The 14,534-nt window shown below is 49.2% G+C and overlaps 2 protein-coding genes across 2 annotated transcripts in view; one reads left to right on the forward strand and one right to left on the reverse strand.

The window, feature by feature from the left end:
* Usp30 (ubiquitin specific peptidase 30) overlaps nt 1-9,713 on the forward strand; it is a 30,113-nt gene extending 20,400 nt beyond the window's left edge. Inside the window, 8 exon segments of the mRNA XM_047562207.1 lie at nt 3,662-3,718; nt 4,220-4,306; nt 4,893-4,973; nt 5,070-5,289; nt 7,466-7,586; nt 8,232-8,302; nt 8,305-8,354; nt 8,356-9,713. Coding sequence (XP_047418163.1) covers nt 3,662-3,718; nt 4,220-4,306; nt 4,893-4,973; nt 5,070-5,289; nt 7,466-7,586; nt 8,232-8,302; nt 8,305-8,354; nt 8,356-8,733 — 1,065 coding nt within the window. The 3' untranslated portion in view covers nt 8,734-9,713.
* A 943-nt stretch (nt 9,714-10,656) lies between these two features.
* Nucleotides 10,657-14,132, reverse strand: Alkbh2 (alkB homolog 2, alpha-ketoglutarate dependent dioxygenase). The gene is given in 9 exon segments (XM_053743433.1): nt 10,657-10,784; nt 10,787-10,867; nt 10,870-10,958; nt 11,914-12,112; nt 13,037-13,067; nt 13,069-13,119; nt 13,121-13,165; nt 13,167-13,240; nt 13,243-14,132. Coding segments are annotated over 9 exon segments (747 nt in total). The 5' UTR covers nt 13,292-14,132.
* Nucleotides 14,133-14,534: the final 402 nt, after the last annotated feature.

Genomic DNA, 14,534 nt, shown 5'->3' on the forward strand with positions numbered 1-14,534 from the left:
TTTAGGTCTGCCACTTTATCATTTGTTTTACATATTGTCTTACATATTTCTATTTGTCTTACATATTTTTGTTCCTCTGTTCTTCCTTTCCTGGCTTCTTTTGGGTTAATCAAATGCTTTTTAGTATCCTATTGTAATTGTTATTGGCCCTTTAGCTATGTTTGTATAGGTATGTGATTACATCATGTAATTTTAACATGTCATAGTCTATTTAGAGTTAATATTTACTGTTTTATGTAAAGCATTGGAATGTTAAAAGATATATAATTTGTACATATACAAATTACACTTGTAATCCCAGTAACTTGGGAGGCTGAGGCAGGAGAATAGAAGATTTGAGGCCAGCCTCAGCAACTTAGCAAAACCCTAAGCACCTTGGTGAGACCCTATATCAAAATTAAAAATAAAAGGGCCAGGGATGTGGCTCATGGTAAAGCACTCCTGGGTTCAATCCCCAGTACCCCCCCCCCAAAAAAAAAGTGCATATAGTCATATCTACACACATGTATTCTTCAAAAGTCAGAGCAAAACAAAATATTTTTATAGACATGAAATAATAGTGTATCTGCCACAAGTAGACCTTCAAGAAATGTGAAGAGGATTTTTTTTTAGGCTGAAGAGAAAAACATCAAATGGACTTAGATCAACAGGGAACATTGAAGAATATCAAAAATGGGTGTGTGTGTGTGTGTGTGTGTGTGTGTGTGTGTGTGCGTGTGAACTTTTGTTATCTAGTGCTTTATGCTCTTTTTTTTTTTTTTTTTTTTTTTTTTTGTGGCGCTGGGGATTGAACCCAGGGCCTTGTGCTTGCAAGGCAAGCACTCTACCAACTGAGCTATCTCCCCAGCCTGCTTGATGCTCTTTTTACCATATCTATATACGTTATAGATGCCATAATATTGTGTTGTAATTTGCTTTAAATAGATATGTTTTTAAAAATTGAAGGGCAAAATATTTCGTATTTATCATTTTTGGTGTTCTTCATTGTTGCCAGTAGATCTAAGACATTTGATGTTTTTTTCTTTTCAGCTTAAAAAATCCCCCTCACATTTCTGGTAGGTCTCCTGGTGGCAGATACTGACATTTCATGTCTATGAAAGTATCCTTGTTTGCCTCTTTTAGAATCTTTTGCTGTACATAGGATTCGGGGTTGACATCGTTGCTTTTGTCTTGCTTTGGTTTGTTTTAAATTTGTTGCTGTTCCCTTCCAGACATTTTTTCAAAGTGTGTGTCATTCATATTTTTCTTCTGTATATAAAGTATCATATTTTTAAAAATCATGCTGACAAGATTTTCTCTCTACTTTTGTCCATCTGTGGTAGATAGTTTTCTTAGTATTCATCCTGCTTGGGGCTTGCCGAGTTCCTAAAATGTGTATTTTTTGCTTTTCACCAAAGTGTGGAGATGTGGCCGTTGTTCTCGCCCCTTCCGACCCGCTGGTCTGCTTGCCACTGCTCGCGGGTGCTGCTCATTTCCCGCCAGTCTTTTCCCTCTGTGCTCTACACAGCAGCTCACCTTCTGCTGACCCATCTTCAGCTTGCTGTCTCTCATCCACTGTCTCTGCCTGTCCAGAAAATGTTCCATTTTAGTTCCTCTTCTTTTGAGTTATGGAATTTTCTTCTCTTCAGTAATTTCCATTTCTCTGCCGAGAACCTCCATTTGTCCCTGCTCTGTAACGGTGTGTCCTCCTCTTCTGTCCTTGAGTGCATTGTGACACACCTCTGAGGTCCGTGTGCGCTAATTTAACATCTAGGTCACCTCCTTTTTGCTTCGCCACGGGTCACGCTTTCCTTTCTTTGTGTGTGTATCTAGTAATTTCTTTGCATGGTTAGTATTGTTAGGGACTTTGGATGTGTTTATATTTCTCTGAAGGAAACGGATTTGCTCTGGCAGTCAGCTCATGTGACGGGGCTCAGATTCAGCTCTGTGTCCTCTTGCCTCGGGGGCAGCAGTCTCTGCTCAGAGGTTCAAGCTTCCAGATGCTCCTTTGCCAGGCCCCCTTGCCGTCTGCCCTGAGGCTGGGCAGCATCTGTCCACAGGTGTTGGTGCTCCTCTGTGGCTGCCCTATTTCTGGAGTTCTCTGCGTCCCTTTTACCAGCCTCGAACGTGGCCTTTCTGACAAACTCAGGCCTGTAAGATTGCTGCTTTTTGCCACCTAGCGTGTGCAGACCTGGGCAACATAGGACGGAACGGGCACATCATTGTTGACTTCTTTCCAGTTGGCAATTTGGATAGCTTTGGTTTTTTTTTTTTTTTTTTTCCTATGTAAATTTAGATCACACAAATGGCACGCCCTCATGCCATGCACAAACAGAGAAACAAAATGTATCCCATTTGTTTACAATAATAAAAAAGAAAGAAAAATTAAAAGACATATCAGAAGCAACCGCTCTACATTTTCTAATTGCTTTGTGCTTTCTAATATATGTTGTTCTGTCACTCATCCTCTATGCTTCACCATATTGTTTTCCTCTTCTGATACCTACACAGCCATCCAATGTCATCAGTCCTTTAAAAGCAAACAGATTCCAATCTTCATCCAGGCAGCACTTGACAGAAGAGAGCCCACAGGATTCACTCCCAATCATAGCAATTCTTTTCTTGGTCATGGTCTCCACAGGTTATGGCTATGGCAATGTCACTGCAGGACCCAGAGTTGAGCAGCTCCATAGTGTTATCTTATTGTTTCCAGAAGCATCTGCCTGATTCTTCAGCTGCAATCTGGAAGTTAATCTGATTTTCTGCGTGAGGCTGACTCGCAGCTCCAGCTCCGAGTCGTCCACAGCGCGCATCCCCTGCCGGCTGCGAGGCAACCGCCGGGTCCTTCCTGGCCAGCTTTGTTTATTTGATCCAGGTTTCCATGGTGGGTTATGGTGGTTATCTCAAGAGGGGATGAGTCTAGCCAAGCTCCCCTGCCCTTGCCAAAAGCAGGAACCTTGTGTCCATTATCACTGCTTTTTTTCAATTAATAATATAAGCGTCTTTCCACATAATCACACGTTCTTCTACCAATCACTTTTAATACACTGTATCATTCTGAGGACTTGCTATAATGTATTTAACCATTCAGATTTTTGCTGTTATAAATAGATAACAGTGTGATATGAATTCTTGTTGTTAATTTCTGTGGTTATTTCCTTAAAAAAATCCCCCAAATTGCTGGGTCAGGTATGTAAACTTAACGCTTTTTTCTGGCTTAGTATTAATGTTGCTGTTGAGTTTGTTTTGTTTTCTGTGGTGCTGGGTTGAACCCATGGCCTCATGCGTGCATGCTGAGTAAGTGCTCTGCCACTGAGCCTCACCTCCAACCCATTGCTCTTAAGTTATCAGGTGGTTTTTAATAAGCACATGATGTTTTGTTATGTTAAAGGCGAGCTCTAAATATTAGTTAAACCAGGCACGGTGGTTCACGCCTGTAATCCCAGCAACTGGGGAGGCTGAGGCAGGAGGATACCAAGTTCACGGCCAGCCTCAGCAACTTAATGAGATCCAGTCTCAAAGTAAAAAATAAAAAGGGCTCGGGGTGGGCTCAGTGGCGAAGTCCTCCTGGGTTCAATCCGTAGTACTATTAATTAAATAAATATTTAAACTATTCTAGGTACATATCTCCATCTCTTGTATGGAATCTTAAGGTTTTTTTTCTGCAATATTTGTTTCAGAGTCCTGTTCGATTGATACCTTTGATAGCCTTTCACTAAGTATTCCAGCTGCCACTTGGGTACGTACTGATCTCTGGTTGATTTGGGGTATGTTTTGCAAACATTTCAGTCTGAAGGATCCTCCGCGGTGTCTGACACAGCTCAGATGCTGTGTGTGACTCAGCACACGGTGGTGGCTGCGCCCTTCTTAACTTCAGGGTGTGGCACCGGCCTGATTATGGGGGAAGCCATGGGTGTTTCTTCTCTTGCTGCAGGAAGTTTGGCTTTTTCATCACATACCACACGTGCACACACACACCTCAAATCTAAGATACGTAAGACGTAGATTCAGATGTGTCCATTAGGGAGGTCCATCATTTTCCAGCTTTCGCCCGTTACTTATCAGTCTCGGTAGGGGTGGTGTCGGGCCCTTGAGCTCCATCTGTGTGCAGGAGGAACCTCCAGTTGGTCTGTGGGAGCTCTGTTGCCCACACATGCCAGAGTAAAGCTCTTGGCTCCACCTGCCGCCTGCAGGTGGTATAGCTCTTCTTGGGTTGTTCTCATTTCTTCTCACGCCGTAGGGTCACCCCCTGACCCTGGACCACTGCCTTCACCACTTCATCTCATCGGAATCCGTGCGTGATGTTGTGTGTGACAACTGTACAAAGGTACGCATGTAGTCCCAGCGTCACCTCCCAGCGGGCACCGGGGCTTCTGCATTCCCCTCACACCATCGGCCTGAGCTCTTCCGAAGGCCTGAACCCGGAGGATCGTGGCAGCCACTGCCGATTCCCCAACCTGGTTTGGAAAGTGGCTGCCCGTGGAGTTTCGATGAGTTTCGTTTCAATCACAGGGCTGGGAGAGGCAGGAGCGTCGGGCTGGAGTTGGGGGAGGCCCCCCTGCCCCTTCGCTACCGTTCCCGTTCTCGCACCTGGGCCATCTGGCTCCCGCACAACTGAACCCCACCCTCTGAATGGAGAGGCATTGTGTGAACAGAATTTTGAAGGATAGGAAACAAGATAGATCACATGCCAAAGTTCCAGTTTTGAGTCTTCGTGTTCTCTTCCCTCCAGGCTACTGTTATTTAGTGACTAAGAGGATCAGTGGAAACGATTGCAAGTAATTGGGCAGCCACGTTGATTTCAGCAGGTGGCAGCTGAGGGCCAGTCGAAGGCACCAGCCTGATGGGCCCGCCCTCCGCAGGTGTCTTGCTCCAGGGATTTCCACAGGGAAATAGTCTTACTTTTATTTCAGATTGAAGCAAAAGGAACATTGAACGGGGAGAAGGTGGAGCACCAGAGGACCACTTTTGTTAAACAGTTAAAACTAGGGAAGGTGAGCCCAGCCGTGCCCCTGGTCGACTCTGCTTGGGGGGGCTCCGCGTGGCCCGCCCTGAGGCCTCCCGCCCTTTCCGGTCGCTGTCTCCCGCAGCTTCCCCAGTGTCTCTGCATCCACCTGCAGCGGCTGAGCTGGTCCAGCCATGGCACACCGCTGAAGCGGCATGAGCACGTGCAGTTTAACGAGTTCCTGATGATGGACATCTACAAGTACCATCTCCTGGGACATAAACCCAGTCGGCCCAGCCCTAAGCTGAAGGAGGGCCCTGGCCCCGCGCTGGAACCGCAGGACGGGCCCGCAGCCCCCAGGCCAGGTACGTGCCTAGCGTGTTGACCTTCCTTCCGCACAGAGAAGGGATCGGCATCGCCACAGTCTGGCTTCCCTATGAGATGAGCACAAGGCTCAGGATTCTTGAGAACAGCAGGTTCGGGGTAGAACGGGGTTTTGTTTGTTTTTATGTGTGGCGCCGGGTCCAACCCAGGACTCATGCGTACAAGGCGGGCACTCTATCCCGAGCTACCCCCGGGCCAAGGTTTCTCAAAGAGGTTAAAATCACGTCGTGGTGAGGGCTGGGGACGCTTGCCTGCCATGCTGAGGCTCCTGGGGTGCGGTCCCCAGAGCCACACGCACGGTCACCTCGTCATGGTCCTTAAGGTGCAGGAAGAAAGCACAAGATGGCAGGCTTGCTTTTCACCTCTGGACCGAACGATGATTGGCTCAGATCATTCCAATGAATTTGTTTTTCTTTCTCCCCACCCCTAATACGAGTCACGGCATTTATACACGCGACACGGGGAGGAAATGTCCCGACTGACAATCACGGAGCATCTTATTTGGGTTGATAAAACCCTGGATTTTTTTAAATATACTTTTAGTTGTAGGTGGACACAATACCTTTATTTATTCATTTTCTTCATGTGCTGAGCATCGAACCCAGTGCCTCACACATGCTTGGCGAGCGCCCTACCACTGAGCCACCACCCCAGCCCCTTTACCGGATTGTTGAGCTCGTTAACTCTCCTCATGTGAGCTTCATTGTTGAATGGGTCCGCATTAGGCAGGGTCACCATGAGAAAATTGAGGCTCCCCGTGGGTCACAGTTGGTCCAGAGACACAGCAGCTGGTGATCTGCCCTAGTGCAGGGCTGGGCAGTGTTTTAAAGGAGGCTGTGCAGCACACTGAGCTCTGGGAGCTGTAGGTGAGGAGGACCCACCGCCTGCACACAACCCCCAAGCCACTCAGGACTGTCTCCTGGTCTCGCACGCCGTGTGGACTGAGGGTCCCTCGCTCCTTTTGTTCTTTTTTACGACCACAGTTGCATGGCCTTGTAAGTCGTCATTTCACGGAGGCTGTGCCTGTGCTTTCTCACCAAGCCACTCTGTTAACACCAGGAACAGCTGAGGTAGGGAAGAGCCCGGTCCTCGGCCTTGTTTGACCTCAGAGGTCTCTGGCCCCAGCCGCTCCTCTCCCAGCTGGGCTGCAGGCCTGCTGATGCTCTGAGTTTTGTGGCTCCAGTTAAAGATGCCAGCAGTGAACTGCTTGGTACAAAAAAACTCCCAAACATGACGCTTGAACAGAAGAGATGTAGATGTCATCTCACTGATGCATCTACGACTCGGATGTTCGTGAATTTTGTTACACTGGGATGCTCCTTAGAAGCTGACAGAATTTTTTAAACAGAATGTTTAGATCAGTGGTTCTCAGCATGAAGTGATGCAAGACTTGGGGCAATGCCTAGTGACATTTTTGGTTGTCTCAACTAGGGAAGGGATGCTACTGACATGTAGTGTGGAGAGTCCAGGGACGCTGCAGAGCACCCTGTAACACAGGGTGACAAAGAATTGCCCAGCCAGAATGTCAGCAGGGCCAGCTTGAAAGGCCTTGGATTAAGTCAAAAGCCAATAATTAACTCCTGCTTGCCAGGCGCTGAGGCGCACGCCTGCAGTCCCAACTGCTGGGGAGGCCGAGGCAGGAGGATCGCAAGTTCAAAGCCAGCCTCAGCAAAAGCAAGGTGCTTAGCAACTCACTGAGACCCTGTCTCCAATAAAATACAAAATAGGGCTGGGGATGTGGATCAGTGGTCCAATGCCCTTGAGTTCAGTAATTTCCGGTACCCCCCCAGGGAAAAAAAAAAAAATGTTGGGGATGTGACTAAGCACCCCTGCATTCGATCCCCGGTACCAAATAAGTAAATAAATAACTACTGCTTTACTTTGATACCTGTCGTTTGCAAACAGGAGTAGGAATCTAAATGACTCACACAGTCATCAAGGCCCACAGTAGATGGGGCCCAATACACTTTTCCTATTTGGACTTAAAATAGGGACAAAAGAGCAGGAAATTCTGTGAATGAATTAAGTACAAAACGAGCGATTGTTTTCTGCGGCGTCTTGGGGAAGGAGCTCATTTTCCAGGCTGTCAAAACCGTGTTTTGTTTGCCGAGAGCCACTGCTGATTTTCCACTGATTCGGGCCCTTTCTCTCTTGCAGTTCTGAATCAGCCAGGGCCCCCCAAAACCCAGATTTTTATGAATGGCGCCTGCTCCCCATCTTTGTTGCCTACCCTGCCACCCCCGTTGTCCTTCCCTCTCCCGGTTGTTCCTGACTACAGGTGAGCTACTCTTCAGAGCATGTTCTTTCTTCATTATGAGCTGTTGTCTGAGTTTCTGATACTAATGTTTCACTGACATGAATTAATAACAATTTAGAGATTAATTTTTTAAAATTGTAAGGTGGGATTTCACTTTATTGCACGTTCCTATCTCGTTTTATCCAAAATGGAAATCCCTTTAAAGATAGGAAATATAAAAGTACACAGAATGTATGCACATGTGTGTGCGTATGTATATAATGTACAAAGAGGAAAAATTTAAATTTCTTGGAATACTACTTAGATAACCAATTGACTCTTTAGAGTCCGACACTCCCTGAAGTTTCCTCTGGTCAGGGACAGTGGCCCGTGCCTCTCACCCCACTGCTTGGGAGGCCAGCCTCGTTATCATAGTGAGACCCCATTTAAAAACATAAATCAATCAAAAGCGTTGCGTGTCTGTAAACGTGCACGCTCTGCACGCGCTCCCTATGGACATCCGGCCACACCGGTAAATACAGATGTTTATTTTCACCGCTTTATGGTATTTTGTCCCGTGAATGTACCATTGTGTTGACCCTGTGTTTAGCATCTGCGATTTCTTTTGTCTTTGTCTCTCTGCTGTAAGACTGTCGCAACTGTTAAACCTGCGTTCCTAACATTTAGCTCCTCCACATACCTCTTCCGGCTGATGGCCGTGGTCGTCCACCATGGAGACATGCACTCTGGACACTTTGTCACTACCGACGGTCTCCACCTTCAGCCAAGAACCCTCTCTCCACCAGCAGTCCAGTGGCTGTGGATCTCCGACGACACGGTGCGCAAGGCCAGCCTGCAGGAGGTGCTGTCCGCCAGCGCGTACCTGCTCTTCTACGAGCGCGTGCTCTGCAGGACGCAGCCCCAGGGCCAGGAGTACAAGTCTGAGGAAGTGACCGTCCACGACGTCCAGGACAGAAGCCAGGTGGTGCCGTGTGTGTGCGCAAGCAGCCCCTGGAGCCCTCCGCCCTCCGGTGTGTTGAGCGCAGGCTGCACGCAGGGGCTGACCCGCCCGGCCTGGTGGCCCTGGGAGGCGGAGGAGAGCGGCCATGTGTCTTCTTGCTCATCTGGTGCAGTTATTAAAAGCAGCCAGATTCCGGAAGCCACATTTTCTTGTATCGTAACATGTTAGACGTCTAAGAGGGCAGTTACCTTTGCCTAATCCTGACATTTCAACATAGCTTTTATTTTTAATAAGCAGGCCCATAAAAGTGGTTGACAAGAATTAGTGAAATCGTTGAAGGCAACAATTTAGAAGAAAAAGTGCCTTTCACTTTTGATTGCTTTTGTAGCCCGTCCATTCTGAGAAAGAGACATGATCCAAGAGTCACAGAAACAGTGTTTGAAAAGCTCTGTTCCTCCCAGGTTACTCCGAGGATATCAGGAGGACAGTGCAGATGCCTCAAGAGCGCCTCTCCCGTTTGTATGCCTTTTTCTAACCTTTCAATTCTTTCTATGTCGCAAAGGCACATCTGCCAAGTCTCCCCCACCCGGGGAATTCTTTCACTACTTTGTCAGGTACTGTAAGTGAAACGCTTACCTGTTGCTTCTATCTTTTGTATACTGGACGGAGAGATGGGTTTATAGCACATTATGAAAACCGTGTGGCTACCCAGACTTGACAGTATCTCAGCATCTGTGGAACACCCGCGTCTCATCCGCTTTGTAGAAAACTCAGTACATAAGGACAGTTACTTTCGTGTTATTTATTGCTCACGCAGGGCTCTTCAGTTTAGGGGTTGGATCTTGGGGCTGTGAGAGAACCCTGCCTCCATGCAGAGCTGGAGTAGGACGGGCGCTGTCCGTGGGGCTGCGTCTCCCTGGACCCGTTTCCTCATTTGTAAAGCGAGGGGTTGATGAGATGGCCGCAGAAGGTCCGTCCTTCCCAGAGAAGAACGCAGTTTGATTTCTTAAACACATGCAAATTCAGTGACATCCAGCATTGTCATTTTGTTCTGGCCCATGTTCTAAATTTATTTACTCCCAGTGGCCTGATACAAAGAGAGGACGTTGTGCATTTCTTCCCTTTTCAGAGAAGCCTCTTTAATGCAACCCAGGGCTGAAGGAATTTTAATGACACACTAGTACCAAGTTTTAGCTAGGTTTGTGATTTAAAAAAAAAAAAAAAAAAAAAACGATTCCAAATTCAAACTGACTCTTCAAAGATTTGGACTCAGACCAATCCAAAAGGTCACCTGGGGTCAGGCCAAGAACCGCTTCCTCCACCTGGAATGAGCTTCCAGGTGTGCACTGGCATCTGCTGACAGTACAAGAAGCCCAGGTGGTCACCATGCAGCTGGGCCGTGTGCATCCTAAGAACCTGGGGACTCTCCCTGCCACGAGATGTACAGTAGGGTTCCCAGGCCACCAATGTTAGCGTGAAAGTAGCAGCTTCAACCACCGGGTCTGTTCATTATAGACCTCGGCCTTGGTGTCCAAGTGAATGCACCTGTTTATCTAAATCCAGTGACGCAAACCCAGATCATGTGACCGTAAGCTGCACTGCAAAAGTCGTAGCTTTGAGTAACTGCTGTTCTCAACCGAGTACCAGTGAAATAGGCCGTCAGAGATGCGTGCCGGGACTAGCCTTCAGACGCGGGTTTGTGAGGGGCTCCTTGGTCAGAGGCTCAGGTGTGAGCGGAGGTTGGAAGTGTGAATGACCACCTGTCTGAAAGCTAACGTTCTCATTTGTAAAATTATTAGGCATTAAGCAGCAGCAGAATAATCTGATTTCTTGTTTTAAGTTATTTACAAAGTCAGTAGCTTCTTTTTGGAAAGGCCTAAGTTAAACCAGTAGTTTAGGCCATAATAACTGATTTATGTATTGCTAAAGGTACTTTTGTATCTGCTATGTATTATAGCAATAAAGAATCATTTTGTTAGGAAAAATCAACTGGTGGTCTCTTACAATTTGCTAATTTGATACAAACACCCTCTTCCGGGCCCTACACTTTCCTTAACCTGCTCCTGTGTTCTCTATTGGTAAAGGAAACGCCAGCTCTCTTTTCAGAGTAGACCAAAAAAAAAAAAAAAAAAAACACTGTTAAAAACATTTTTATTTCTTGGGCAAAATTTTACGAAATGTCAGATTGATCCTCGGAGCCAGAACCCTCTTGCGGACGGGAAGACTGTGATACCAGTGAGCGTTGGTCGGGTGGTTCATCATCAGTAAGCTTCCGTGGCCAGCTGCAGCCTGACCACCTCGAGCCTCCGGCGGGGGCTCTTCCCTCGGGAGTCCTTGTGCCGGAAGCAGAAGTCCCTGCAGCACCAAAGGAGACGGAGGCGATGGGGCTCCTGGGCGCCAGTTCTCTCTCGTCGTCTCGATGCTCCCCAATGTGGTCACGGCCATCTTTGTACCTGCAAGGAGGAAGCCAGCCAGCTGAGACCCCCTTGTGTGGCTCCACACCGCCGCGGGCCCCTGGCTTCCTTGTGGCTGTTTCTGCAGGCCCGAGTGCCTCACGGCCCTGCAGAGAAGTCTGGCCGGGGGCTCTTCGCTTGGTAACCTGGTCCTATTTTTTTCTCCTGCTTGAAAACTTCACACAACCAAGAGCAGCCAAAGTCATGTCTCATCATGCCCGTGTATGTAAACCTTTTTGTCACATAAAATGATTCCTCCCTGCACACAGAATAAACTCCCCTGCCCCGAGGGCACCCCCGGTCCCTTTCTTCCTCGCTCACTGCTCTCTGGCCACACCAGAAGCAGTCCTGCTTCCCAGGTGCCCCGGCGCCCGCTGCTCTTCCCGGGTGCCTGGCTGCAGCTCTCCCAGTTAGTTACCAGCTCAGAGGTCACCGCCCTCCCCCCTCTAACCATCGCGCCTAAAGTGTCCTCTGCCCGGTTCTCAACCAGGGTGATTTCTTGCCCCCGGAGACCCTGGGCAGTGTCTGGACAGGTGTGGTTGCCATGATGGCCGGGGTGCTACTGGCAACGCTGGTGCTGACCCAGGTCAGCCCTCAGCAATGACCCACCCAGCCCGTAACCGTAACGGAGCGGCTGCAGACACCGCCATGAGCCCCGACCCTTTCCCTCCGCTGCTCATGTTCAAAACCAGCCTGTTTTACTGTCTCCACTATGCTCCCACTGTCTCAAATACCCGTCCACCTGTCTGTCCAGGAGCTAATCGCCTTCACCGCCTACTGCCGCCCCAGCTCCCCAGGGCCGCTGGCCTTGTACACTTCCGCCCACCACATCCCTCGTGTGCCACTGAAAGGTCTGCCTGTGCAAACAGACCAGCACGGTGGGGCCCTGAACACCTCCTCCTGGAGGCGACAGAAGGTACATAAGACTTACTCCCCCAAACAAGGGAGGCGTCACCTGTTGACGAGCACAAAGTTGAAGGTCTGTCCTGTCAACCCCGAGACACGATCCCGGACGCGCTCTAGAACGGGGATCCAGGGCTTTGGAGACAGCGTGAGGCCCGAAAACGTGTAGGTCAGCCCAGCGTCGCCGTATGTGGCTTGTTTCCTTGGCACGCTGTGCCACTTCCCGAACACCTGGACCCTGGCCAGTGCACCTGTGCAGACAAAACGGCAGTGCCGGCCCTCCGGACCCCAGAGATGCAGGCAACGCTCGCTCCCCAGGTATCGGGGTAGCCAGGGAAGAAAAGAGGGATGGCATTGTCCCTCTGTCCTCCAGTGTCACCTAATGCCCAGTCCTACAATACCCCTCCTCGAAATTCATGTGGCTTGCCCACTATTTCCAGGTAAAACCACTCTTGCCCTACCCGTGATCACGGTCCGAGGTCAGTTCTCAAACACTGTAACTGCCTTCAGGAGAACAAGGACACTGAGCTCTGAGCGCCATGTTTTCATGGCAGGACAATTTTGCCCACCGTGGGACTGTGCAGCTTCTGCTGGGCCAGAGCCCAGACTGCATCACAGGGCAGAACAGCGGTTCTCAGCATGTGGCTCCCAGACCAGCAGCCCCCACGTCACCTGGAAACCAGACTGCAGGAGACCCCCGTCTTAAGCGTCTGGAACACAATCTCCAGAACTGCTCTCTGCCACTTCCAGTCCCGGAAGCTTTTTAAAAAACACGGATGCCCAGCTGGCATCAGTGACTCTCTAGGTCTCCTGTAGAACCCTCTTTTTTTTAAAATAGTGCTGGGGATCAACCCAGGGCCTCACCCATGCTAGGCCAAGCGCTCAACCACTGAGCATAACCCCAGCCTCAGCTTTGGGGCTTTGTATGATTGCTTTTGAACTTTCCCAGGTGATTCTGTCAGTAGCAGGTAGAGTCACTCTGGTCAACTGCTAGGGGACAGGCAAGCCTGTTTTTCCCAGGTTGTATCCCAAGCCCAGAGTGGCGCAGAGAATTTTGTTGAGTCCGTTAGCAAGCCCATCAGTAACGGCTCTTTAGTCCAGATCTCTCCTAACCTGGCATCACTGGTTTTAGCAAACAAGCCTTGAAAACACACGCACACGCGTCTTTTGCTCACCTGTAAAATATTCCACTCTTTCCTCCAGCTGTTTGGAAAATCTCATCGGCCTCCGCTTTGCCAAACAAGACCATGTAATCGCAGGTCCAGGCCCTCAGCCCGAATGTGTCGCCAGCTGGGGACGGCCAAGCCGGGTGGCATTCCCAGGGGTTTCTCCCCTGGTCCTCTTCCTTGGGCATCCTTCCTCTTCTCCCAGGGTAGCTCCTTATGTCTGGTCTGCTCTTGCTCCTCCCCCTTCCCCAGGAATCTGTCCATCCCTTCTCTCTACAGGACTGAAGTGGATGTCAGCAGTGAGACACTCGGAAGGGAAGAGTGCCCAAGTTCTGTCCCTGATGAAAAATCCATACATCGGTTTTTGAAGTGGTCTCACAGAAACGCTCCTATTTTGGGATGTAGCTCAGTAGTAGGGAAGGCCCTTTGGTGCCTAACATGTGTGAGACCCTGGGTTCAATCCCCAGTACTGAAAAAAAAAAAAGTTTAAGGCATTAAAGCTGAAAGAACCCCTAGGGACTATCTGGCCAGAGTCTTCGGGAACAGGCTGTGCTCAGAACCAGCTGCTGGGAGGACAGCTCAGTGACAGAGCGTGTGCTTAGAGCATTATGTAGGGAACCGGTTCAAACCCCAGCACCCAAAAACCAACCAACCAACCAAGCAAACAAAAAGGAATCGGTTGAAAAGCTTGCAAAAACCTAGACACTTGTACTTAACACGCCGAAATTTTTAAGGAACACTCCCTCCCCCATGGGAATTAGCATTTGCAATTAAGTTTGGAAACTCCAATCCAACCTTGATTTTACAGACAGGGGAACGACGCCCGGAGGGGATAGGGAGTTTTGTCCAGTGTCACCCAGAAATGCAGGGTCTATTTCCCGTCCACGTTGCTGAAGAGGAGGGATAACTGACTTCCCCGCTTTCTGACCAGTTTTAAACCTGGTCAACTGGTCAATACGGTGATATTCAAAGGGATATGACTCAGTAGCTAAATGCCACTTAGTTGCGGCCAACCCCTTCCTCCTCCTGATAGAAAATAAGAACGTGCGTGCGGTGGACCTGCTGGCGTCTCCTTACACCCTCGGACTGCCCCTGCGTGGCTCTGAATCCGGCAAACTCGCCAGGAAGTCCGAGCAGGCGGGAAAAACACTCACCCGACCCCGCCGCAGCTCAGGTCGCGCATGCGTGTAGGTTTCCGGGGCAGGCTGGGAAGTGCAGGCGCGGTTGCAAAACCCAGCGGCCGCCGGCCTCCTGGCGCCACCTGTTTGGTCCCTCGATGCATCGCAGGCATTGTCATGTCCCTGGGCAATGTCCTGCCATCTGGGCTTAATTGCCTCATCTGTGAAGTGGGGACTACAACCTCTGCCAAGAGAGGGTTCTGAGGATTGAATAAGAGGACGCATGAGAAGTGCCAATGAAGTTTGTTTTAAAGCTTCTTGGTATACAGTTCTGCAAATTTTGACAAAGATACGATACTGTAAGACCACCCCAAAAAGATCTAGAACAG

This window comes from Sciurus carolinensis, chromosome 8, assembly GCF_902686445.1.
Source record: "Sciurus carolinensis chromosome 8, mSciCar1.2, whole genome shotgun sequence".
NCBI classification, from domain to species: Eukaryota; Metazoa; Chordata; class Mammalia; order Rodentia; family Sciuridae; genus Sciurus; species Sciurus carolinensis.